This window comes from Eubalaena glacialis, chromosome 14, assembly GCF_028564815.1.
Source record: "Eubalaena glacialis isolate mEubGla1 chromosome 14, mEubGla1.1.hap2.+ XY, whole genome shotgun sequence".
In the NCBI taxonomy this organism is placed as follows: domain Eukaryota; kingdom Metazoa; phylum Chordata; class Mammalia; order Artiodactyla; family Balaenidae; genus Eubalaena; species Eubalaena glacialis.
The window spans coordinates 35239175-35267161 of NC_083729.1; the positions used below are offsets into that span (position 1 = coordinate 35239175).

Consider the following 27987-nt stretch of genomic DNA (forward strand, 5'->3'; position numbering starts at 1 on the left):
TACCGTATATAATTGAAATCATACAATATTTGCCCTTTTCTTCTCATCTGGCTTATTTCACTTAGAATTATGTCTTCAAGGTTCATCCGTGTTGTAGCATGTTTCACAATTTCATTCCTTTTTTAAGCTGAGTAATATTCCATTGTATATATGTACCATTCGTTTGTCAATGGACATTTGGGTGGTTTCCACCTTTTGGCTATCGTGAATAATGGTGCTATGAATATGAGTATACAGATATCTGCTTGACTCCCTGCTTTCAATTTTTTGGGTTGTATATACCTAGAATTGGAATTGCCAGATCAAATGGTACTTCCATGTTTAATTTTTTGAGAAACAGCGAATACTGTTTCCTACACCACGTGTACCATTTTACATTCCTACCAGGAATACACAAGGATTCCAATTTCTTCACATCCTTGCTAACACTTATTATTTTTGTTTGTTTTTTTATTGGAGTATAGTTGCTTTACAATGTTGTGTTAGTTTCTGCTGTACAACGAAGTGAATCAGCTATATATATACATATATCGCCTCTCGGACCTCCCTCCCACCCCCTCGACCCATCCCACCCATCTAGGTCCTCACAGAGCACCGAGGTGAGCTCCCTGTGCTATATGTTTGTTTTTATAATAGCCGTCCTAATGGGTATAATTGGTCTCTTTTTTTGAGATGAAGTTTGGAACATTGGAAGAGAGCATGGGAAGTGGACTTTAGATTATATATGTTTTTAATATAGTGGCTAATGGGTTTTTTGTGTAACAAAATGTTTTAAAAATTATATTTCAGAAATCAGCTGTTGATATAGTAAAAGCAGTGCTCAGAGGACAATGTATAGCTGTAAATGCCTGCATTAAAAAAGAAGAAAGATCTCAAATCAATAACCTAACTTTAATCTTAAGGAAATAGGAAAAAAAAAAAAAGCCAAAGCTAGCAATAAAGACCTGGGCAGTGGTGGTGGTTGCCTAACATTGTGAATATACTAAATGCCACGGAGTTGCACATTTTTAAATGGTTAAAATGGTAGGGCTTCCCCGGTGGCGCAGTGGTTGAGAATCTGCCTGCCAATGCAAGGGACACGGGTTCGAGCCCTGGTCTGGGAAGATCCCACATTCCGCGGAGCAACTGGGCCCGTGCGCCACAGCTACTGAGCCTGCGCGTCTGGAGCCTGTGCTCCGCAACAAGAGAGGCCGCGATAGTGAGAGGCCCGCACACCGCGATGAAGAGTGGCCCCCGCTTGCCGCAACTAGAGAAAGCCCTCGCACAGAAACGAAGACCCAACATAGCCAAAATAAATAAATAATAATTAAAGGTGCTAATAATTAAAAAAAAAAAATGGTAAATTTTATGAGTATTTTACCAGAGTAAAAAGAAAGAGTCAATATAACAAGAAGTCACCTATTTGGCAGACTAGCACTAGATCTGATGACCAGTGATATTAGCCTAATTTAGGGGTTATTGTACCTTATTATTTGTGAAAAATTTCCTAGGAAGTTTGAAAAATAAATATAGTAGGTCTCTTCCTTCCTCTCTTCTGATTCATTCTGTCTGAGGAAGGGTCTAGGAATCTCAATATTAAAGAAGCACTTTAGATGATTATGATATAAGTGGCTCCCAACAGCATATTATTGTCAGAAATGCAGTGCTATACCATCATATATGTAACATTCTAGGGTGCAAAATATTTTAGGCTCTATACATAAATGTTTTTGCTTTCTGTGCTTTTATGAAGCAAACAAAGAAACATGAAAGCCAGATGTAAAAGTTAGGTTTTCTTGTGTGCATGTGAGAAAACTGAGTCCAAAAATTCAAAATTATTCTTTATTCCCAAATTTTTAGATCAACTTGCCCCTTAGTAGATGTGGCTGTTTTATCTTGTGACTGTGAGTCTTCCTGACCATAGCAGCATATCCGTCACATGGATTATTGGAGTACTGGAATAAATGTTCCAAACCTTCTACTGTATAAATTAACAGGTTATTTTATGTAATTATGCTTTATTTATATGGAACAATATTCTAAGATTCAACATTTATGATTTCTAGGATTTCTAATTAAATTTAAACAGAACCTGAGCTATTTCTGAAAATTGTTGATATGTGGGGAGTTGCAGTTTACTTGAGGCATAGCTTTGAATCATGCACTTTAAAGCTGCTATGTGTGAATAGCAAACCGTTTAGCTAGAGAATGACTCTAGTTGCAATTTAGCAATTTAATTTAGCATGGCTTTTCTATAGATCTATTTTGATGAGATTAAATCTTCAGACTGTAATATTGTATGCTGCATGATGGATTCCTCTGAGACCTCCAGATCTTATTCATTTCCTTTTGAACTATAGACCATACTGGAGATGTAGCTAATTAAAGTTGGGTGTACAAGTCAGCAAAGTTCATTGTTCTATAGAGGAAATAAGTATTTCATTGTCTTTTTATTTACTTTTTCCAAATAAGTTATAACTTTATATATACCACATAGAATTGTCTCAGTTTACAAATGTTTATCTTAATGCGCTCATTCCTTTCTTATCTATATACTCAATAAACACTTACTGAAAAATAATAATATTGTATGCTGCATATGGGGGGGACAGTCTGCTTACTAGTGGACTTAATGGACTTAACCACTAATGGACTTAATTTTTTAAGCTCCAATCTTTGAGGAATATTTTGAAGTTTGATTTTTAAAGTTTTTTCTTAACCATATCTAGGCCAGCCAGGCATTCGAGAAGCTATTTCCATGTCCTGTATAACCAACGGGAGTGGTGCAAGTAGAAAACCAAGTCACACCAGCTCTGTTTCAATCGCAAGAAAAGAAACTCTTTCATCTGCTGCTAAAAGGTATGCATTTGTAAAAAAAGCTAACATTGCAAAATTGAATGTGATAACTCAGTCTGCTTTTGAAAAGAATGTGAAATAGAGCTGTATGGAATTCAGGTGAGCATGTCCTTTGAATTCTTTGTCTCTGAATGCAGAGATATCCAGCCTGTACTTGCTGAGTTTACATTCATCACACCTATGGAGTAGTGTGAGGAAGCTTTTGGTTCTTACTAAAGACAGCAAGCAGTTTCATTTCCTGGTTTGGTTTTGTTTCTTTTTAATTGTTTCTTTTTAATAGGCATTTGTTGATGCGATAAACATCACTATATTTAATGTAATTATATAAGTGAATTTTCCATGGCAAGTGATACATTTGATATAGCATTTTTGAAGGAGTAGAATCTTCAGTATATATGTATATTAGTGGGAGGTTAAATGCTATAACTTTTATTTTTTAATCATGACTATAAAATTGAGGCTTAATTCAAAATGTTATATTACTGTGTTGTGTGTTTGTGTGTGTATGTTAGGGGTGGTGGGCAGGAGGGCAGTGGAAATATTGTAATATAAAAGTTTCAGTGGACTACGTTCTCTATGTTCTTTTCATCAATTAGTTAATTCAATGTATTCCAATAAAATTTCTTACTGGATTTTTCTGCTTTTGTGTAATACCCAGCAAATTATTCCATATAGAGTTTGGAGAGCATAAGAGATCAGCCACATAATCTTACAGCTGTTTTCTTCAAAGAATGATTGAAGAAAAACTTCCAGTAATAGAATAATATTTAAAATGTGCTGATGGAAAATGGTTGCCTCAAAAAACTAATGCCAGTGACTGAATTATTTAACAGTGTGTATTTACAAATGTTAACCAGACATTTGACTACAGGAATGGTGAAGAAATGACAAGATATTTAGGCCTTTTAAAAATCCCCTTCTAGAATTCAGTCATTAAAGTCATTGTTGTTACAGAATCTAGACTTTCTCCTCCAAAGCATGCCAAAATTTATTACCTTTGCTGCAGTTTCAGGAGAAAAGGACAAATTATGGAAAAACTAATATGTAGTAGAAATTTTTAATACAATTTTTAATAATAAACTTCCTTGTGTCCAGTAATTGTTTGGATTCAGCCCATTTTTCTTACATAGCTGCAGTTATGTGCAGTGGTCAGTATTATGTACAGTGGTCAGTATTATGTACAGTAGTGACTCAACAATCTAAAACCAGATAAGTTTGTTAATTTATGATGCAGGGGCTTTGTGTTTTGCTTCTAAATAACCCAGAAGAGAAATCTACTGGGCCCACATAAGACTACTGGCCTAATACTATGCATTCAGGATAGTTTGAAGACCAACAAGAAAGAAGTAATTTCTAACTCAGTTTTAAGTTGCAAAGTTAATCTGATATTTTTCAGGTAGAATTGTATTTCTCAGCACATAATTAAAAAACTGAATATGAACAAGACAGTCAAAAGTCAGTCTGAAGTCAGAAGGTATCAGAATGAATCAGATTAAGAAATGTTACTGTCAAAATTGTATTTTAACATTATTCACTATTATCATGTGATTAAATTGTATGTACTACTTACATTTGTTTAGAATGTTCTTAAACATACTTCTTTGTAGCTTATGTACTTTATGGTCAAATTAAAAAATGTCTTTTGGTTAAGAAGTGTAGGGACTTCGCTGGTGGCGCAGTGGTTAAGACTCTGCATTCCCAGTGCAGTTCCCTGGTCAGGGAACTAGATCCCACGTGCATGGCGCAACTAAGGGTTCGCATGCCACAACTAAGGAGCCCGCGAGCCGCAACTGAGGAGCCTGTCAGCCGCAACTAAGACCTGGTGCAACCAAATTAAAAAAAAAAAAAAAAGAAGTGTAGATATTTGATAGTTTTATACCTTTTCAACCCTGGAATCGTTGATTCCATCTGCTTTGTAATACTGTCATAAGTGTTTGTGCAATATAAGGATTCTTATCCAGTGTGATCAGGAATAGGAGATGCTTCATTAATCAAGAGTCAAAGTGTGGAATCATAAGAACTTATACATATATATCTTAAATATTTTAACTTAAAATATGTTCACATATGTTCATTTGTCAATTTTTTAATGAAAGGCTGAGTCTCCCCCTTCTTTCTTTCTAAGTATGCATCTCTGATTAGATTGCTTGTTGACTATCTTGCATAAAATACACCCATAAATCATTTTTTATAATTTTTAGTTTCATTCTTTAAGACAGAGTAAGAAATTTAAAACTTGCAAAACAATATGAATTAGAACCCATCTCTTTCTATGATTTTTTTTCATAGTCTTTTATAATTGTGTCACCTACACAATTTAACAGCAGTTTTTTTAGTAACTCATTTTTATGGAGTCTTTCCAAAGCATTCAGCTTAGTTTACATAGAAATTATCATTCTCTTTCCTATGTACATTTTGTCAATTTTCTTTGTATTTTATTAACTTAATCATTAAAATAACAAGTACAACTGGCATAAACAGGTTCGGGGGAGAAAACACAGTTGGCTCTTGGTAAGTGTGAAACTCAGCTGGCGGAAGCAAAAGTATACAGAAGAAACAGGAGTTAGAGAATAACCTACAAAACATGAACATTTAGTGTTCCTTGGGCATCAGTATGCTTTACAGAGGTAAAGTGTCACTAATGCTCTGATTTGGGTAAATTGAAGTCAGTTAAGAGAGCTTCTACTGTCCTTCCAAATTTGCCAAGATGGCAAAATGCATTAGAGGCCAATTTGGTCCAAAGGGGCAATCTTCCTAGGATATGTTGCCTTAGAATTATAGTAAATTCTTTGCTGAAGATTTTAATCTTTACTGAAGATTTTTTTTAAAAAAATATTTTTATTATTGAATGAAAGCAGTATAAATTGTATTAGCTGTATGATTTAGGATTTTGAATTATATAATAGTAACTTTTTCCATCGTTTGATATATCTTTTTTATTTGTTTAAATATGTGTTGTTCCATGTTATACTTTATTTTACAGTGGTACAGAAAAAAAGAAAGAAAAACCACAAGGACAGAGAGAAAAAAAAGAGGAATCTCACTCTAATGATCAAAGTCCACAAATTCGAGCATCACCTTCTCCCCAGCCCTCTTCACAGCCTCTCCAAATACACAGACAAACTCAAGAAAGCAAGAATTCTACTCCCACCAAAAGGTTTTAACTGACCCCAAGTACAGAGTTAGGGAATGGTTGTAACGATACCTAAATTCTGTGACTTGAGAAAAAAATTGGCTATCCATGGATTCCAAGAGAAAAACCTGGTGGCTTTTTTTCCCCCACTTCTTTGTTGCTGTAATCTGTATTTTAACACATTGGGGAATGAAAATTTGAGGTCAAATTTATCAGTTAAAACTGGAGGAAAAAAATTAAGTTATAAACAATTTGATGAAAGGAAGGCAAAAGTAACCTACTCTAAAACCAAAACAACATTTTTATAGTAAAATTGTAGAATATTTTAAAACTTATATATAACTGTGCATAAATTTATAGCCATGGATAGAAAATTGCCGTATGTTGTTATCCTCACCATATTTTGGCATCATTACAACCTTCAACTTGCAAGGGCCCTTCTCAACAAATGGCTCTTCATTGTGACGGCATCTCAGTTTCAGTTTTGGGTTTTGGGAGGATAAGTTCTTGCTTGAGTAGAGAATTGAATTCATTTCACCTAATCTTTTCTATGCTAAAGGCTTGCTTGAGGGCTTCTCTCTGTGTCTATAATAATTAATATTTTAAAGTTATGAGAAGGGGAGAAGGGAGAAACATTCTAACAATGTGTGTGAGCCTAAATTGGGGATCTAAACCTGCATGCTGGGAGTTCAACACTACAGCTGCCTTGTAATTAAATATTTAGACCAACTTAATGAAATTTGCCTGCTTTAGGGATGTTGATTCAGGCTTTATGATTAGGTATAGATGTATTTTATCATCATACTTCCTCTTGGAAATCTTAGGAAAATATTAAACCATTCCCAGAACTGGCTAGGATTTTAATAAAAATAAATGACATCCATTCCTAAAAGATTTATAATATATTTTTATTTGATTAGCTTAATATTTTGCCTCAAATCTCTAATGGAAATTTGGGAAAACACAACACCCTTCACTTGATTGATGCATGTTTAACATTTTAAAAATGCTTTGTGTGTCTCATGCAGATTCTTATGCTATCTAAATGGTTTGTAATTCTTTTGCCTGGTCTGATGTGGAGTTTTTCTTGGATATAGCTTATTAATGTTTTGCAACTTTGGATTGTATGTGGTTAAAGGTGGCTTTTTTTATAATCAATCTCTTTAAGGTTCTGATTTGACTTGGCATCTTCTTTGTCCCAGATCTTTTTTTCAGCTTCTTAAGGTCTCTTGGAAATGTGCTTGCCATTCTGAATTGCTCTTTGGATATACTATTACAAGAAGTATTGAAGGCTGGATGAGTTGTAGGACAGTTAGCAGTGCAGCCAAAAAATCATTTATAAGTTAAAAAATTTCAGTTATGAATATGTGGAAGCAGTTTTGATAATATAACATTCTTGTGTTAAATTGTTTTTACTTCATGGATAAAATTGACTCTAAAAGATATAAACAAGAGTTTTACTTTTAGTCCCACAATTATTTAGAAATTGTCATTTGTGCCATGTATAATTTAATTACATGAGGACATAAAAAATGAAAATAGCAGCCTTGTAATGATTTTGAATAAGTATAGGTTTTTTCACAAATTCACGCGATTTCATAAATTCTGAGAGATAGTAATTATTCAGATTTAAGCAAATGGGTTTGTTTTTTTTTAAATCAAGTAATATTTGTTCTAGTGAATCTTCTGAATAATAGTGAAAATTAAAAAACAGACTTGGTAATTGCCTTGTTTAACTCCTTGACTCATCCAGGCACAGAACCTTTCAACTAATCCTTCCTTCTCTTTTCTGGATTAGCGTTAAGAAAATGTTAATTACTGCTTTTATGTTCTAGTCAAACTGTCAATTGCTACTCATAGAGTTTTTTTCTAAGAAACTAATATGTTTTTTCCAGCATAAAACGACCACCAACAGCTGAAAAGTCACATAATTCATGGGAAAATTCAGACGATAGCCGTAATAAATTACTGAGGGCAGTTTCAACATCAAAATTAATATCAAAAGTTATAAAAAATGCAGACAAGTAAGTATTATACTTTAAGTTATATCTGAAAATTATTAATTCTTTGACTATCACGTTTGCATGTACAATTATATGCCACATTTGAATCATTTCTAAAAATCTGTATATCTTTTTTTCTTCTAAGTGCATTTTTCCTTTTGTGTCTTTAAAAAAGGCTGTCTTCCTGTTAATGCTTTTGAACTCATAATAAATTTCAATAATCTCGTAAAATTTGAGTATTTTTCATAAATTCTTTCTATGCTTTTATTGTTTAAGTGATCCTAATGGAATATTCCTTCTTTTATGAAACAGTATATTAGTAGTTTAGAGCAGTGAGAAACTTTAAAAAATACTGATGCCTGAATTTCACGTCTGGAGATTTATCTGGGGTGTAGCCTAGACATTGAATCTTTTGCAATTTCTTCAGGTGATTATAACGGTCAGCCAAATAAAATTATAAAATAAATGTCTTTGAATTCCTTTTGTAGGCATAAAGATGTCATCATCAACCAAGGTAAGTTAAAAATCCTTTTTAAAAAATGTTTATCTTTTCTACATCAGTTAAATTTTTTCTTTTGATAAGAATATTGACTTACTTTCATTCAGTGTACTTTATTTATTAGCTCACAGTGATAAAAAAGAAGTGTGTTGTTATAGTCATTTAAGAAAATATCTAATTTTTATTGTAAGATATGTCATTTTTGTCTCAACCAGCAAAAATGTCAACCCGTGAAAAAAACAACCAAGGTAAGAATAAGCTACGCAGTTGGTCGCCTTCTTAATTTCTTCCTGGATCTCTTATTTGGCTTTTCATTATTTATACTACCCAACTTTCCTCTTAACAAAGGAAATATAGTAATTGGAACTAGTGAATCCAACCACTTTTCTATTTCTCTGAGCTCTGAAGATTCAAGGGCAACAGTAGGAATAAAGATATCATTACAAAGAGGTATAATACCAACGGGAATTTCCCCCTTTTTTAAAAAAATAAAAGTTGTACTTAGAAAAGCCATTTAAAAGATTGATAAATTTTAACTCAATTTCCTGTCTTGCCAACTTCATTGCAAATAATCACTCATTTCTTGAAGCTAAGACTTAAAATATAATAAGTCTAGCAAATCCATTTCCTCTTAAATTTTTCTTTTATATTAATTGTAATTTCTGGCTACTTGCTGTTGTTGGCTTGTTCTGACCCAAAAAAGGAGAGAAGACTTTCTGTAAATGTGTATTTAATTTAATTGCAAAGTAGGTAAGATTTATACATCAGTTTTACATTCTCCTTCAGTTGCCTGCAAATTTAATTGAAGCATGCTGTTCTAAATAAAAGCATGTCCTTCCCGTGCATGCTTTTTACAGCTCATTTCTATGTGTCATAGTTATCTTTATTTTCTGGGTTATTTATTATATTAACCATATACAATGTGGTTAAAATTTTTGTTAGAGATTTAACTTTATTTCTGTAGATTTTCACTTTTGATTCTGATAAGAAAAGTATTTGCAATCTTCTTTGGATCATTTGTTTTTACATAGAAATTCTAAATAAAGCTGATTATTGCTGCTGTTCTCCTTCAGTTAGGTCTTACTCCCTCTTTTATAATTTATAGTTAAGTATAGATTAAGTAATAGTTGAAATACCTTAAGGACAAATGAAATTTTATTTACAAAGACAATTCTTATTATGTGTCAAAACATTTTAAAAAGAGAGAGACAGTGATATATAGTGGCAAGAGCAGTGAATGGAGAGTCTCTGTTTAGTGTTTGGCTCTACTGTATAACAACCTTGTGACCCAGGCAAAATGGCAACATCTCTGGGTAGTTTTCTAATCTGAGAATATAACTATAAAGCTTACTTCACAAGACTGCTGAAGGATGAAATAATATGTATGAAAGTACTTTAAAAACAGAAAACACTGTACCTATAAAAAGGTGCTCCTATTATTACATGTTTTGCCAAAGAGCTTACATTTTATAAAAATCCTTAGAAGGTAAATGAGAAAGGGCTACCTTTCTCTTTGTCGTGCTGTGGTATGTCCTTTGGAAGGAAAAGGGATCTAACTTATGATTAGTATATAAGTGAGTGCTCTGTGTTGGTGACAATTTTCAAAACCATTCAAATAGGCAGGTAAGTAAATGTATTTAAAAGGGAAGGGTTTTGCTAGAGAAGCATCACTAAAGTGGGGAAGAAGGATGGAATGAAAAACTGGAAAAGTCAGTTAAATTCTGTTACAAGAATTGTTAACTGAAGAAGATTGTTCCAGATGTTGGAATTTTAAAATGTCAAATGTTGCTTGCATTAAGCCTTATTTTTGGAATTTGAGCCTGTTCCTTTGCCATTTTAATCAGCTATATTTATCATTAGAGTGTATCTTGAAGGAAAACTCTGGTGCCTCAGCCTGTTATATAATTCAGGCCTGCGTGTGAGGCAGAGCATATGGAAAGAAGTAGATGGATTCTAGATGGTTTAGGAGATTACAGGTAGGGTATGAGAGGTAAGGAACAGAGGGAATCTATGAAGGCTAACTTGCAAGTAGGTAAGAGGCATCTACTAAAATAAGGAACATTTGAGGAAGAGTAGATGTGTAGAAAAGAATAGTTTGGTTTTGGACAGTTACACTTGAGTTGTCTATAAATCTTAATTTACTCGTAGAGGTGTGTAACAAACAACATAGTGTAGATGTTTAAACATGTGTAACTGAAGTCAAGACTGGTTTCACCATTTACTTAGTTTGTGACCATAAGCAGGTTAATTCACCTTCTTAAGTCTTTGTTTTCTCATCTGTAATTGAGACAATAATAAACCCTCAAAGGGTTATTATAAAAATTAAAGATAATAAAGTGTTTAAACATAGTACCTGGCACATAGCACCAAATAAATTTTAGTTATTAATATAAGTGTGACAGTACTCAACCTTGTACTCAAATACGTGGAGTTAAGATGAAAAGATGACCATTAAATAGGTGATCTTCACTTGATGTAAGTTGTGGATAAATTTAAGTTTGGTATTCATTTTGCATAACATATTTCACAACACATTTTCTTACACTTTAGGTATTAATCTAAAATATCTGTCATTTTTAAAAAAATCTGTCATTTTTGGACAGTCTTTTTAAAATGTGATTTATTCTTTAGCTCTTTTTTTTTGACAGTGACAAGTGTGACTTGCTGTAAGTCATCTGCTTTGTTTCGGGAACAAGCCGATTTATATTTGGTACATATAAGTGAGTGGTAGCAGAGAAAACTTTACCTGAAATGACTGTGTCCTTCAGACACAGCAGAGTAGAAGAGCATAAATCTGCGTATTCTGATCAGCACTTAGACAGAAGGAAGGAAACCATGGTTGAAAGCAGTGGGAGGTGAAATGAGATGTACACAGGACAATCTCCGAGGCTAGATGTGGGGGGAAGGACATGTTACACCATGTCCTATAAAAAGAGGCTCTTACTGAATTAGATCCTTATCTACACTCAAATCCTTGAAACTTAAGCCCCTTTTCATTACTCTTCTCCCTAGTTCTGTTGGATCCTCTCCCATCACAAGAGAAATGTACTAGGTAAATTTTGTAATAAAATGAGTACAGCTCATAAGCTCATCCTTATAATCATTATCTAGTATATTACATTTTTAAAATATGGAAAATAAGTGTCACATGTCCTCATTTCTAGAGCAGAACCTGAATGTCTTCAGATTTATTGCATGTTAACTGTCCTTTTCAGGCTCGAGTAATCCTAAATCACTTTTCTCTTGTTACATCTTAAACTCTTTTAATTGTCTGGTCATGTTGAGAACCTGAATGATTCAGGTTCCTACTGGAGAGAAATCTGCTTAATTGAGGAAAAGAGAACTCCTGAGTCACCAAATCACACTTTTACTTCCTCTTATAGAGCTGCCTCACTGCTCTATGATTAAATTCATTCTTGCTTAACTACCAAACCAGTGCAGTAGTAGCTTAACTACAGGTGTATTTAGATAGAAGAACTATTACTGTAACATCTTAGAAAATTGAGAGGTGACTAATTCTTACTAGCTGCCTAGCTATCTGTCCAAAATGGCTTCAGATGAAAAATACTTTAAAAGTCATTTTGAAATACATACTGTCTAAAATCCTTCAGTAGTTTGTTTTAGCCAGTCATTCAAATAATCTAAAAATATACAATATAAACTCATTTACAAAATTGGAGAAAGAAAAAAAACTGAATAATCTTGTCATTTTAACAACTATTGCAGTTCTGATGTGTTTCTTTATTGTTTCTTTATCAGATACACATTTTTAAAATTTTAAAGATTCATTCAACAAATATTTATTGAGTGTGTTTTGTCAGGACCTGTCCCAGAAACAGGAGTTTCTGTCCCAGAAACAGGGATACAGCAGTTACATTGTCTGAACTCTGTGGAACTTATATTCTACCTGTAAGAAACAGACAGTAAATGCTTAATATGTGAGTAGGTAATACATATTGGGAAAGAATAAGGAGAGTAGACAATTGCTATTTTATATAGAGTGGTTAGGGGAGACATCTCTGATAAAGTGATAAAGTGACATTTGAGCCACCTGAATGAAGTGAGTGAACAATTTGGGTATCTGGAGAAAAGAATTTCATGAACAGAGAAAACTGGAAGTACAAAAGCCCTGAGGATAACTAGTGGGAAGCAGCCGCATAGCACAGGGAGATCAGCTCGGTGCTTTGTGACCACCTAGAGGGGTGGGATAGGGAGGGTGGGAGGGAGGGAGATGCAAGAGGGAAGAGATATGGCAACATATGTATATGTGTAACTGATTCACTTTGTTGTAAAGCAGAAGCTAGCACACCATTGTAAAGCAATTATACTTCAATAAAAATGTTAAAAAAAAAAAAAAAAGCCCTGAGGCAAGAGCTTTCTTGCTGTGTTAGGAGTAGCAAGGAGGTCCTTGATCATAGTGTGCACACAATTTTGTATTTGTTAACCATTGCATTTATAAAATATAGATTCATTCTAAGCAACAGAAGAGTCATTGGACACCTCACTTAGGAAAGGGAAGCAAAGTTGTTTAGTGGAAAGAGCGTAAGAATAATAATAAGCATGAGACCTAGTTAGGGGTGAATTACAGAAGTTTAAAGAATCAGAATCCTACAATGACTAAAATTATGAGTGTTGGTTGGGGAGGAACTAAAAATTTCATTTGCCAAAGGAAATTATGAAAAAAATAAAATAAAACATCCTTCATCTGATAATAAATTTTTCCCTATGACTCTTGAGACCTTGGACCTCAGTTTCCTTACATATACTTAGGCTTAGACTAGACGTTGCCAAGAGTCTCTTTAATAACTTTTTGAAAGCTCTTTCTTGCAGCAAATAGAAAATGGAAGGCAGCCCCCATACCTTCACTAACTCATGTTTAATCTACCTTTAAAAAATTTGAATACAGGTGCTTTTGTTCAGTGCCTTGTATTGTTTTCTGACCTGTTGGCTCCAGGCATGTTCTGTCCTAAAACCTGATCACATCTGTGTACACTGAGCATTGTATCTGAAAGAATAACTAAAATTTACCTGTAAGAATATAGGATAGCAGTCCTACTGACACTGTCTGTATATTGTGTTACCTACTGAGAGGAAGTATATTGTCCCCTGCTGAGGGGTACAGTTTGAAACAAACCAAAGAAATCAAAAGCCCTTAATTGCACTACAGATAGAATCTTTCCTTGCTGTTTCTGAGATGATATCCAAAACTTCGCAGTTCCAGAATTTAGAAAGAAGGGTGCTAGCTTTAAGTCTATTTTAAATGTGAATAAGCAGGAAGGGCAGGAAACCAAATATTGCACCTCCAAAAAAATACACTCACTTCTAAAATTTACCTATTGGCATATGTTAAATAGGATATATAATCATTACTTGGATCCCTAGGTCTGGGCTTTGTCCAGGTATTCTCTGTATTTAAAAGGAGACCAAAAAGGGGGAACCTCTTCTCTGTTGGAGATTTTTTTAAGCAGAGATCTGATATCTTGTTGGTGACAGTCTTATAGATTAAAATGTATTTAAAGGCTGTCCAATTTTTTTAGTATAAATTATCCCAACTTCTAAGAATATGTGTTCTTGACATCCTCTTTCCTTATTTTCATCTGAGAAAAAAGTCCCAAGTGCCCCCTTTGAACATGGAGAATATGACTTTTCATGAGAGTATCCTAGTCTTGTGCATATTTATTTTATTCCAGTTGAAGACTTTTCACCCATACTGAATTTTCACAACTGTAGGCATAACTTTTTTAAAAAAAAATCTAAACTAGAAAATGCAATTAACTAGAAAATCTCCATTCCTTAAGCATGCCAGTTAACTGAGCTCGTATAGTTAGAAATCCGTTCTGTCCAGAAACCGCAGTTAGACTCCACAATGTGTTGCCCACTCTATCAATTGTTTACTGTTTTCCTGAAGCACTTTGAAAAGAATTCTGAAACTTGTGATTAGTGTAGCAGAAAAGAGGTACAAATTATCAGTGACATATACAAAACTGCAAGAAAAGGCATAGTGAATCACATGCCACATTCCTGAGCTATACTCATAGTTGATTCTCCAAGGAGCAATTTCACCAAAAATATTCTATTGATTATTTCCTTAAATAATGCTTTTTAAACTTTTTAAAGATTAAATATTTTAATCTTTCTAAAAATACATGCAAATAATATTTCAAGCACCCATATACTGACCACCCAGATTTATTAGATCTTTACATTTTGCTTTATTTGACTCAGGTTTTTGGGTTTTTGGGGTTTTTTTAATTAACTTTTTTTTTTTGGCCACGCCATGCGGCATGTGGGATCTTAGCTCCCCGACCAGGGATCGAACCCATGCTCCCTGCACTGAGAGCATGGAGTCTTAACCACTGGACTGCCAGGGAAGTCCCTTTTTTTTTTTTTTTTTTTTTAAGAAATAAAACATTAAAGATGAAGTCTCTCAATACTCTTTAATTAGAATTTCATATATGGGTTTTTATTGTTCCCCTTGGGCCTCTTGATTTTCTTTCTGCTATAGTTAATTGAGAAAGACTTAGAGGGATAAATATTTCGATATCTGAAGTTTCTTTTTTTAATTTCTTATTTTAAAAAAATTAAATCCAACTTGGTGTATTCAGATAAAATGAAGAATTTTTTTCATTTAGTGTTTAAGATAACTTTTCCTGGGGATATAAATGAGTGATTTGAGGGACTCTGTAAAGTACAACCATGTTTTGCTTAGTTCAGAAATGTTTTCAGCAGTATAACAAATCTTTCAGAAGTTTTATGTGCCTTATATTGTTGGAATAGACGTATTTCCCATCTTTTACCAAAGAAAGCCTTTTTCACACAGTACAAATAATTAAAATGCTTACGCAAACTCCCATGTCTGATATTTTCAAGTAATTTTATGGCAATCACAGTTGTAAAAAAAAACCAAAAACCAAAACAGCAAAGAAAAATCTGATTAAAGGAGGTTTAGATTCAAGAAAGTAATTAACTGCAAATTGGCTTGTTGCTGTAATTAGATAAGTGTTGACCAGCAGATACATAAGACTTGGTTATGTCTGTTTTGTAAGCTCCTAAGAGGCTAGGTTAACATCTTTTACATCTTCATTGTGTAACCTCACCCCACCCCCATGTAATTAAGAATTCAATAAAATTTACCAGCTAGTAGAACTCTACCTATAGAACAACGAAAATTAAGGTAGCATTTGAGTATTTGGTCAGATTTTTCAGACCTGTGTTCTTGTCCCAGCCAGTAAAACTAACTACATAATATTTGGCAAGCACAATTAGGAATTTTTAAAATGAGCACAATAAGATTAGATTATATATCCTTCTAAATTCATGACTCCCCTTTTTATTTTGGAGTCTACATTTATGATCTATTTTTACAGCTAGACCTTTGAAAACGGGTGAAATTGAGACTTTATTATAGCACAAATCAATTTCCTTGTTCAAAAACCAAAGACCCTTACAGATTACATTGTTTCATTGGAATTTTTAAAAATTATTACTCGAGTGTAACTGGATCATTAACTGGGACTTGAAATATTTTGTTTAAAAATAAATGAGTTTTAAGAAAAGATTTTAACTTTCCTTAAATGGTCTTTGTCACTTTCTACCATAAAATTGTGAGCAGTATTTCTAGCATCTTGTTTACCAGCCTGTTCTGTAGCTCTGTGGTTTTGGGGAATGGAACTGGTAGTGTCAGAGAAAAAGCTCAAATTAAGTAAAGATTCTTAAATTTTCTGTTTGTTTGCTGGAATTAGGTAGAATCTCACAGCTAGCTACATTTTAGTTAAATATAAAATTCAAATTCAGTTGTGGGAGGAGCTCTTTAGTTCTAAAAGATGGTAAAATATAAAAATGAATTCCTAAAGTGAAAACTTTCGGAGAAAGATGCTTTAAATTGTAAGCATTCTAGAAGTTCAGAAGGCTTTCTACAAGCGGTACCCGTTACATAAACAAGTACAAGTCATAGTCCAGACCCTTGAAGCTCTGCTGTTGCCTTTGAAAGGCTTTTTAAAAAATCTCTAGGTGCAGAAATAGAGCAAGCTACTTAAAAGAAAAAAAAAGCACAGGAGGAACCAATCTTGGAGCAGAGTGTGCCCAGTACTAATTTTCTTCTACACTCTCCTTGAATTTTTCCTTTTGCTTTGTTATAATCTGTGAAAGATTAATAAATTTTGATAAGCATCTTTTAAACATATAATGTTAATAACCAGTTATTTATATCAGTATGAATTATTTCAGCAATACTGCTTTTCTCAGAACACCTGAGAATAACTATGCCAAAAAGTTTGGATTAGGGAATATAATGATCATTTTGCAATTTGAAGCACTTTGGAGGATAGGACAGCCCAGGGGAGGTGCTAAAGTAGAAGCACATGAGGAGACTGAAGGGGAAGGACTAAGAGGTGTGCGAGAAGGACATGGAAATACAGTATTTCAAATTTTTGCCTAGCATTCACTCTTCCAAAAGATGATAGAGCAGAAACATCTTCCTCTTCTGTTGTACTCTCTGATTTCCTGTTGTTGGGATCCAGAGCTCAGGCTAATGCTATTTGGATTATAAGGAAGCTGTACTGTCAGGTAATTGGACTTATGTGGACTAGCCTAAAGATATCACCACGGTCTGAACAGTACTGTCCAATAGAAACATAATGTATAACACACATATAATTTTAAATGTTCTAGTAGCAACATTTTAAAAATAAAAAGACACAGGTAAGATTAAGTTTAGTATATTTAATGCAGTATATCCAGAATATCATTTCAATGTGTGATCAATATAAAAAACATTAATGAGATGTTTTACTTTTTTTTCATACTAAATCTTCAAAATCTGTTGTGTATTTTACACTTACAGCATGTCTCAGTTCACACTAGCTGCCTTCTAAGTGTTCTACCAGTGGCTATCATTTTGGATAGTGCAGATCTAGAACATAGTTTAGAATGAAAATATTTCCCAACAGAACACTGTCTAGGAACTCATTTGACGTCTCTGAGCCTTGGTTTCCCCTTCTGTAAAAGTAGCCGTTTGAACTAGGTGAGCTCTAAGATTTCTTCCAGTTCCAGCATTATATGTGTCTAGAGAAATGAACTAATAAAATTTATGGTATTTATGGTATCAACAATATCCCACAGAATTTTCCTTCCTTCCTTCCTTCCTTCCTTCCTTCCTCCCTCCCTCCCTCCCTCTCTCTCTCTCTTTCTCTCTTTCTCTCTTTCTCTCTTTCCACACCACGCAGCTTGTGGGATCTTAGTTCCCTGACCAGGGATTGAACCTGGGCCCCAGCAATGAAAGCACCAAGTCCTAACCACTGGACTGCCAGGGAATTCCCTGAATTTCTTCTTTTATAATTAAGCATTGATCAGATTCAATGAAGAATATTTTATTTGAGCATAAGCTAGTAAGTGGTAGAGCTGAGATTCAAACAAGGTCTGCGTTTATCACAAAGCTTGTGTTCTCTCCACTATACTGTATAGCCTCCCTCTCAGTCCCAGGAATTTTCACAATGTCAAAATAGGGGATAAAATGTTGAGATTAATTCCATTTCAGGAAGCAGCAGCTTCACTATTGAATACAGATAACCCTATAGTGTGTTTACTAATTATTATGAGATAATTTAATCATTTCTTTCTCACATTCCTTTTCTGGACCACCAGCCTTTATTAATGTATTAATTAATGTTACTGATCTCATACTCTTCTTTGACCAGTCCCATGGCCCGTCTCTTCCCCTTGACTTTCATGCTGGTATACAGTGAGGACAGCCAGAAAGTAGCATTTGGGTAAAACAAATTGTTAAGTCGTTCGACTATAAGATCAATAAGCCTGACAGCCTCAAGAAAAGGTTTGCAGTGAGAATTTGACTCAACAGTGGTTGGGGAGGAAAGAGGTTCTTCTTCATCTATATATTTTACCTAATTCCCAAGGTAAAGGCTCTTCTTAGGTTGCAAACTAGTGAGCTACATGCAGGCCAAAGGTGTGTTTTCACATGGTATTCTCCCTTTTTGGCAAAGGAGTAAACGTTTAAAAATTGGGAGATTTCACAATAAATTATAGATTTTCTGTTTCTCTTGAAAAATGAGAAGATCTAGCAGCACTGGGCTCACGTCTTTCCTGAGGATGATTAACTGCTGCCTTCCTGAGATGGGGCCTGGTGTATGCCAGTGCCCGAACCCCAACCGGTCGTCCTGTATTCTCCCACTGCTCTCATTTTGCATTTCCTGCCTGGGCCTGTAGATATTTGAACTTGTGACCCATGTATTATAGTGTACCTGATAGAACCCTCAGAATTCTAACTTATTTGCTGCACTTGCTGTTCTGTGGACAGTCACTTTAAAGCTTATGAAGAGAGATTACAGTGTGTTAAATCATGTATTACAAGCAATTCCTAGACAGTGTTTAGAATGGTCATAAATCCTTCACAAAGGGAAGGGAATAAATATTTGTCAAAGACCTTACACTTTACAGTGTGATATTTACTCAGTCATAATTCTGAATGGTAAGTAGTATTATCATTTTATTTATTAGGAAAATGAAGCCAAAGTCACATAGCTAGGAAGGGGTAAAGCTGGGATTCAGATCCCAATCAGTCTTTTTCTCCAAAGCTCCTGCTCTTTCCACTGTAATGTGTTGCCTCCCTCTCAGTCTCAGGTATTGTTCCCAGTGTCTAGATTATATTCTGTGCGTCCAGCATGCATACTGCCACTTTATCGGCAGGAAAAGCATTTTCATTCTAACATGCACTGCCATTTTTATATTAGAAAAGTTCACAGGCGCTAGATACATAGTTCCTTTGCTTATAGTTAGTTGCTTGTGCTGCTTGACAGTTGCTAAAGGAATCAATGCAGTATTCTGAGCTGTCTCTATTAGCAAAGGAGAGGGCTTTTTTTTTCTTTGATGCTATCCCTAACCCATTCCCTTTGCTGGACATATAATCTCTTCTAACCGGCAATAGAAGCATCTATTAAATATTTTATTTTTTCCATTCAGAAAGCATTTATGCTATACACCTCTGATCAGTGATCTTGGAAGAAATTCCAAAGGACAGGATATTTCCCTTTAAGAATTCATATTCTTTAAAAAAAAAAACAACTAGAGGGAAAAGTATGTAACAAATTGACACCTATAAGAAAGTGAACTATACAAAAAATGACAAGGAGATACAGATAAAGATGATTGCTGAAGGGAAATAGTTAGAGCTGATAACTAAATCATTTAGTTATCATCAAAGTCCAGCTAGGCTACAACTCATCAGGAAGCAGAGCCCACTCTTAGATTCAGAAGTAATAGAGACATACATCATGTGGTATTAAAACTATGGCGTGGGAGGTCTTAGCCTGTTCTTAGATCAAACCCTGAGGCCGAACACACTATGAGTAATAATAATAAAAATAACTTGAACTTCTAACCCATAACAAGCACAGTTTTAAAATCTGACTCTGAAGAAATATTTACAGACATTCAGCAAATAATTTCTTTCCTTCTTCCATGGTTTGCATTACATAAGCTATTGGATTATCTACTCTTCTCCTTAGTAGCTTAGGTCATTATTAGAGGTCCTAAGATTGTATCAGCCTCTGGTTGATGATCACATTTTCAGTCTGTTTTTAACATGATTTTCATATAACAGACAAGTTAGCAAGTTCTAGACATTGCCTATGCTTTTGTACTCAGTCCCTTATTTTCTCCTTCCCGCTTAGGTTCTTTTGTAAACATTTCACGACCACCATCAATATTTATTAAACCTGTCTGTATGTAGGTTGGGATGCTGGGGCCAGGGGTCCCAACACAGTCTCACACACAGTCTCGTTTGTTCACTTAAGTATTGTTTTCATTTGTAAAAGGTGTACAATAAATATTGATTTGATTCTGGAGTTGTCTTTTTAACATTTTTAGTTTTAGACTGTTGCACATCTTACAAACAGCTATTGGTTTATATAAACAAAAGATGTTTTTGCTGCTAACTAGAAAACTGTTTCCTTGCACTGTCTTTAAAATGCTAGTGTATTATAATTTAATTGCTTAGACTCAAGGCTGATTGTAGGCATGATTGTGAAGTAGGGGACCTTGGTCCTCTTTCCATCCAGCTCTGGTCACTGCCCTGTGTAGCAGAGTGCTTAGTCTCTCTCCCTGTCCTGACTTATGAGGGTGTCTGACTTCACTCCTCGTGGTATATTCTGAGGCCATGTTTTGTATGCCATTAAACGTCAGTAGGTTGATCAGGTAGTGTGGTGGACATGGTTGTTGTCTACTCTGATAATCTTTTTTCAATTGTCAGAGAAACTGCCATCACAAAATTATTTTCTTTTCATTTTTGTACCTCAACTTTCCTGGCCGTCTTGTTGCAATGTGTCAACTTATAGATAAATTATATTTTAATTATGAAAATAGTTATTCTTACTTAAGGAAATGACCAATGGTTTTTTTCCTACAATGTTTTGGACTAGGTCTTTATACAAGAGCAATCATGTATAATGAGACTAGAACTCTGAAGTAGCTATTTTTTATCTGTTTTTGTTGTATCACATTAATAATACACTTTTCTATGAATATTCAGCAAATACATCTGTCTTAATTTTTTTCTTGTGTCTTAACAGAAGGAGAATATGTCAAAATGTTTATGCGAGGTCGACCAATTACAATGTTCATTCCTTCTGATGTTGACAACTATGATGACATCAGAACAGAGCTGCCTCCTGAGAAGCTCAAACTGGAGTGGGTGTATCCTTTTCTATTGTGACAGCAAATTTGTTTGCTTTGTCTTTAGTTTAAGAAAAATTAGTTTACTTGACCTCTATCAAAATTGTCTTTATGCCAAAAAAAGTAAATGTAATAAACATAGCAACCACTTGAGAAAGTAAGGAGATGTCATCTCTAATCCTTTCACATATTACATGTATTTTGCTATTAGCAATTTAAAACCACCAAAATTAATATTTTCAGATAGGGTAAACAGTATCCTACGAACATCGAGGCAGGTGCTTGTGGTGTGGTAGAAGAGACGTCAGATTAGAATTGGAAGGCTAGTGTTTGAGTCTTGGCTCTGCCACTTATCCCTAATGAACCTTACTTCCTTCACTTATAAAAAGATGTTAATAATCCCTATCTCACAGGTCCATTGTAAGAATTAAGTAAGAAAACATCAGTTAAGCATTTTGTAAGCTGTGAAATAATGTGAATTATTTTATTAAGAGCTCACATTAGCAAGGTGGATTCTAATTTGAGAATGAACTTCTTCACCACCAGACTTTTTTAAAAAATGAGTATATAAAACAAAGTGCTCCTTATTTCACTTAGAAAGTCTCATTTCTCTTAGACCCTCTAAGAAACTCTCAGTGAAGCAGAAGGAGCTAATAATTTGAACTCTGCTTTCTGCCTTCATTCTCCTACATCCTCCTCCCCGGCATCTTGAATCAGTTCCTCCTTTTGGCAGAAATTAGCTTGAGAAAACTCACCAATCCTGTTATTCTGTACAGCTTCTTAGTGGACACTCTGCCTATACCAGACTGTGCCTGGCTATCTCTTATTCATCATTTAGGTCAAGCATAAGTGTCACTTTTTCAGATAGCCCTTCTTTTGATCGCTCTCTTTTTCTCTCTCCATTTAAATTAGATACTCCTTTTATGCTTTCTCCTAGCATCCTGTTATTTTTCTTTCCACAATTTCTAATGATATATTTGGTGTTAATTTTTGTCACCTTGCAAAGCATAACCTCTAGAGACATAGGCCCACATTTGTTTTGTTCAGATGTGTGTGTTCAACTCTGTGCCTGACACATATTAGGAGCACAATATGTATTTGTTTGTTGAATGAGGAAACTAAGATTTAAGCATAATAAAAGTTCTTGGGGTTCCACAAGGGCTAATGGCAGGACATGAGTTTTCTAGTTCCATTCCAGTCCTCTTTTCTTATACCTTCCTGATTCCCTTAAGTATCCATGAAAAAATTGTTTATTTAAACTTTGAAAATTATGTTTATTAAAAACCTTGACTCTTTTAAGATATGGTTATCGAGGAAAGGACTGTCGAGCTAATGTTTACCTTCTTCCTACCGGGGAAATCGTTTATTTCATAGCATCAGTAGTAGTACTATTTAATTATGAGGAGAGAACTCAACGACACTACCTGGGTCATACAGACTGTGTGAAATGGTTGGTATTGTTTACATTTGTTCATTTTTTAATTTCATGCTCTTATTTTTTAAATCTGGATTTTTATTGGAAATGATTTCCTATGGAAAACTCAGAACTTAAGGATATTATGGGCATTCTGTAGATAATTTCAGAAAGAAAAAGAAGACTTACAGGCCTCCAAAATGGTTGGTGTGATATCCACTGCAATAAAACGTATCATCTATAAATCTCAATTGGGACCTCTTCTTCTTTCCCACATCTTTTATGGTCTTTTTCTTCTGGCCTATAACATCAAATATATGTGGGGCATTCTAGACTTTTACATACTTCTGAGAGTGATTATTGGTTACTGAATATTTCTTGAGGATTTATTTTATGTAGGTAAATTTTGAACTTGATGCTTTTGGGGGGGACAGGGAATCATGGCTGAATAAGGATTAAAGTATCCCATAGGGTGTCAAACTGTAAAAAAGTGAGAACTCCTTTTATATGCTTGGCATGTTTTTAAAGTACTCAATTAATTTTACTACTTCTTAGTTAACTTTAATTATCTATTGCTTAAATTCATTACTTTCCAACATTTAAAATCTTCTATGTCTGTACTATTCTGGCAACTATATCTTTATCTAGAAAAAAATTATGCTAATATATATTAGACTATTAAAATATTATATAGATTGTTAAACTTTTAGAGATGATTAAAATATTGCCTTTTTCACTAGAAGAATAATATGTGTACAGATTTACTTATTTATTACAACATCATTTGTGATAGAAAAGATTGGAAACAGCCTAAATATCTTTTAGCTGGGGACTAGTAACATTGTGGTGTACCTATAGGTTACCATGCAGCTATAAAGAAAGAATACGGTTGGATGGACTTAGAGATTATCTTACTGAGTGAAGTAAGTCAGAAAGAGAAAGACAAATACCATATGATATCACTTACATGTGGAATCTAAAATACAACACAAATGAACATATCTACAAAACAGAAACAGACTCACAGACATAGAGAACAGACTTGGGGTTGCCAAGGGGAAGATGAGGTTGGGGAGGAAAGGATTGGGAGTTTGGGATTAGCAGACTCAAGCTATTATATAGAGGATGGATAAACAACAAGGTCCTATTGTATAGCACAGGGAATTATTCAATATCCTGTGATAGGGAGCTTCCCTGATGGCGCAGTGGTTGAGAATCTGCCTGCCAATGCAGGGGACACGGGTTCGAGCCCTGGTCTGGGAAGATCCCACATGCCGCGGAGCAGCTGGGCCCGTGAGCCACAATTACTGAGCCTGCGCGTCTGGAGCTTGTGCTCCGCAAAAAGGGAGGAGGCCGCGATAGTGAGAGGCCCGCGCACCGCGATGAAGAGTGGCCCCCACTTGCCACAACTAGAGAAAGCCCTCACACAGAAACGAAGAACCAACACAGCCATAAATAAATAAATAAATAAATTTAAAACGCACCTCATAAAAAATTTTTAAAAATTTTAAAAATTTAAAAATAAAAAAATATCCTGTGATAAACTATAATGGAAATGAATATGAAAAAGAATATATGTATGTATAACTGAATCACTTTGCTCTGCAGCAGAAATTAACACAACATTGCAAATCAACTATACTTCAATAAAATTTTTTTAAAAAAGAATGAGGAAGGTCTTTGTGTATTAATATGGAAAGATCCCTAAGACATACTCCTAAGTATAAAATTTAAATAACGAGAAAATGTGTGTGTAGTGTTCTACCATTTGTGTAAAAAGGAGGTGGAAGATAAATATTTATGTTGGCTTCCACATATGTAAAATTTTTCCAGAATTATTAATAAAAAGAAACTGATTACAGTGATTACCTGGGGTTGCAAGGAGTAGGGATAATAGCGAGGTAGATGAGATTTTAGCAGAATTTCAATATGTGTTTTTATAGCTTTTGATATTTGAGCCATGCATATATATTACCTAATCCAGCAATTTCACTTTTTAAAATGTGTTTTAAAAGATTGGGTTTTTTTGTATTTAAATTCTTTCCACAACTTTATTTATTTTTTATTATTTTTTTATTGGAGTATAGTCGCTTTCCAATGTTGTGTTAGTTTCTACTGTACAGCAAAGTGAATCAGCTATACGTATACATATATCCCCTCTTTTTTGGATTTTAATATGGCAAAATGTTAATGTTATGGTTTTAATTACTTTTAATATAATTGACCACAATAAAGGATGTGAATTGTTTAAGTAAGAGAAAACAGAATTAAAGAAACATTGATAAACTCTAGCCTCCTTAGTAATAAAAGAAAATAAAGTGATACCATTGGACTTCCCTGGTGGTGCAGTGGTTAAGAATTCGCCTGCCAATGCAGGGACACAGGTTCGATCTCTGGTCCAGGAAGATCCCACATGCTGCGGAGCAACTAAGCCCGTGCGCCACAACTACTGAGCCTGAGCTCTAGAGCCCGCGAGCCACAACTACTGAGCCTGCGTGCCACAACTACTGAAGCCCGCATGCTCTAGGACCCACGTGCCGCAACTACTGAGCCCATGTGCTGCAACTACTGAAACCCGTGCTCTGCAACAAGAGAAGCCACCACAAGAAAAGCCTACATGCTGCAACAAAGAGTAGCCCCCGCTCACCACAACTAGAGAAAGCCCACGTGCACCAAGAAAGACCCAGAGTGGCCCCCCCCAAAAAAAAAAATTGATACCATTTATACCAATGAAATTATCAAGGCATTTTAAAAGGTATATTCTTAATATGGGGAAGTTTTAGTGACACTTTTAAAACATTTTTATTTATGGCAATTTAAATTGATACTACTCTTCCGGAAAGTAATGAGCAATACATACCAAGAACAAAAAAGTTATACTCTCAGTTGCGCTTACCCCTTGGTTGCAAGATGTAGAAGAATTCTAGATATGGATGTGAAGACATCCTTTTAAAAATCTTGCTCATCACTCATATGTTTAGCATGAGAAATGTGGGCATATATTTTGCAGTATTTTTAATTTGTACTTAAAAGTTTCTGGCCCAAAGTTTAACTTAGAAGAGTTTAGTGTTAACTAATTAAAAGGTTGGAGGCACTGTGTGTGAAGATGTTGACTGCCGTGTCCTTTGTAGAAAAATAGAAATGACGAAAGAGGTATTAAATCAATAATATGCATGAGGATTATGTGGCAGCTGGGAAAGTACTTATGCTTTTTTTGTTTCTGTTTTTTAATTAATTAATTTTTAAAATTTTATTTCTTATTTTTGGCTGCTTTTGGGTCTTCGTTGCTGCACGCGGGCTTCTCTCTGGTTGCAACAAGCAGGGGCTACTCTTTGTTGTGGTGTGCAGGCTTCTCACTGTGGTGGCTTCTCTTGTTGGGAGCACAGGCTCTAGGCACACGGGCTTCAGTAGTTATGGCACACGCACTCAGTAGTTGTGGCTCACGGGCTGTAGAGCGCAGGCTCAGTAGTTGTGGCGCATGGGCTTAGTTGCTCCGTGGCATGTGGGATCTTCCTGGACCAGGGCTTGAATCCGTGTCCCCTGCATTGGCAGGCAGATTCTTAACCACTGCGCCACCAGGGAAGCCCATGCTTATGTTTTAATAAAGTAAAATTACACAATGCAATATTGCATCTTCACTGTAATAAAACCATGTGAATATTTATTCCTAGGTGCAGGACTAGAAAGGAACTTGAACAAATGAGAACAGTTTAATTTATCATGCCACAATTATGAGTAAATATTTTCTTCAGATTTAGTGTTCTGATAATTTGTTCAGTTTAACAAAGAAGGAAGTAGTACAGCTGAAAACTTAGAAAAGAAATCCTTTAGGTAATTGATGTTTATTTGATTTGCTAAAGAAAATAAATGGGTCACGTTGAGATTTTTTTAATGATTAAAAACTATTTGTTTGAAAAATGTTGATACTTAGGCATATTTCTGCTGTTTTATGTCTTTCCTGTATTTAAAATTGTTGTTAATACTGCTTTTTAGCCTTGCTATACATCCTGACAAAATTAGGATTGCAACTGGACAGATAGCTGGAGTGGATAAGGATGGAAGGGTGAGTGGCACAGTTTTATGCATTCTGTACCTAGTGATATTGATATTAGAATGGAATTGATTGTAATTTTAACCATAACTCATTTATTTTATTCTCTTAAAATTTAACTATTAAGGGATTTCTAGTGTAAGCAGGGAAAAAAATATTAGGATGTAATAACATTCCAAAAAAACAAAAGAGAGTCAAAGTAAAAATTTTTTTTCAAAAAAAAGTAAGTGTTCTCCCTAAGGAAACTATTTACTTGTAAAAATGGGAGAACTGATAAGCTTGTTAAAAAAATTTTTTTAAACATAGAATGTTTCCCTAAATTGATGAATCCCTTGATTTTATATATGACTAGAAATGAAAACACTTAAAATTTTTCAGTTATTATTCAGTACTGTTAAATTGGCTTACATAACAAATCCCTTATTTGTAAGGATCAACAGTGAATATTAATGATGACTGATTAGCATGCATATGACTACTCATGACATTTTCTGACTTAGTTTCTTTAAAGAAAAAGGAGTTGGAGGGGTTATATTGGATGACTTTTAAGACCCCTTCCAGTTGTAAATTCTATTTAAGGACTGTTTGCTTAGCAATTTATTGGACACTGATTCTTTTAAAAAGTATTATTTTCTCAGGAATGAAAGTAATGCTAAAAGCAGGATTTCCAGAGCAAATTTGCTGGTGTTAGAATCCTGACTCCACCTTTTAATAGCTGGATAACTATAGACAAGTTATTATCTCCATTTCAATTTCCTCATCTGTTAAATTGTGGTTATAATAAATAGCACCTAACCCATAGATCTGTGAGAATTAAATGAATTAATACATGTAATATACGTAGAATAGTATATAACACATAGTAAATACTCAAATCATTTGCTGCTACTGTTATCACTTTTGTTATTTCCTTATTTTCATGGTATGAGAAGAAAATACCTGCTCAAGATTCTTTGGGGGCATATGTAAACAGTTCTTGTGGGAGCGGTATTTATTTTCATCTACCTAAATACTAGTTGTCTTGCTGTCTTGTGTTTTTCCCCTTGTTTCTGCAGCCCCTGCAACCCCATGTCAGAGTGTGGGATTCAGTTAGTCTATCTACACTGCAAATTATTGGACTTGGAACTTTTGAGCGTGGAGTAGGATGCCTGGATTTTTCAAAAGCAGTAAGTATTTAAGGGAGTTAGCCAGCTGCACAAAGACACAGAAAAGAAGTTAAGCTCAGTTTTGTTTGTGTCTGTGTTCATAGAAAGTGATAATTGAATTGAAAAATTAGATGTTAGCTATTGCTTAACAATGGCCAGCATTTTAACCTAAGTGCTAAAGTACTTTGGTTTAGATAGGATCCCGGATATTTCGCTTAATTAT

At 34.5% G+C, this 27987-nt stretch overlaps 1 protein-coding gene across 3 annotated transcripts in view; it reads left to right on the top strand.

Moving 5' to 3' along the window:
- EML4 (EMAP like 4) overlaps positions 1 to 27987 on the top strand; it is a 157632-nt gene that overhangs the window by 84602 nt on the left and 45043 nt on the right. For 2 of the 3 annotated variants that reach the window (XM_061168735.1, XM_061168733.1), the window contains exons 3-11: positions 2709 to 2838; positions 5819 to 5992; positions 7864 to 7992; positions 8460 to 8485; positions 8686 to 8718; positions 21052 to 21175; positions 22455 to 22604; positions 26562 to 26631; positions 27675 to 27785. In XM_061168735.1, coding sequence (XP_061024718.1) covers positions 2709 to 2838; positions 5819 to 5992; positions 7864 to 7992; positions 8460 to 8485; positions 8686 to 8718; positions 21052 to 21175; positions 22455 to 22604; positions 26562 to 26631; positions 27675 to 27785 — 947 coding nt within the window. The remainder of the gene's footprint in view (positions 1 to 2708; positions 2839 to 5818; positions 5993 to 7863; positions 7993 to 8459; positions 8486 to 8685; positions 8719 to 21051; positions 21176 to 22454; positions 22605 to 26561; positions 26632 to 27674; positions 27786 to 27987) is intronic. The other variant, XM_061168734.1, reaches the window with a different exon arrangement.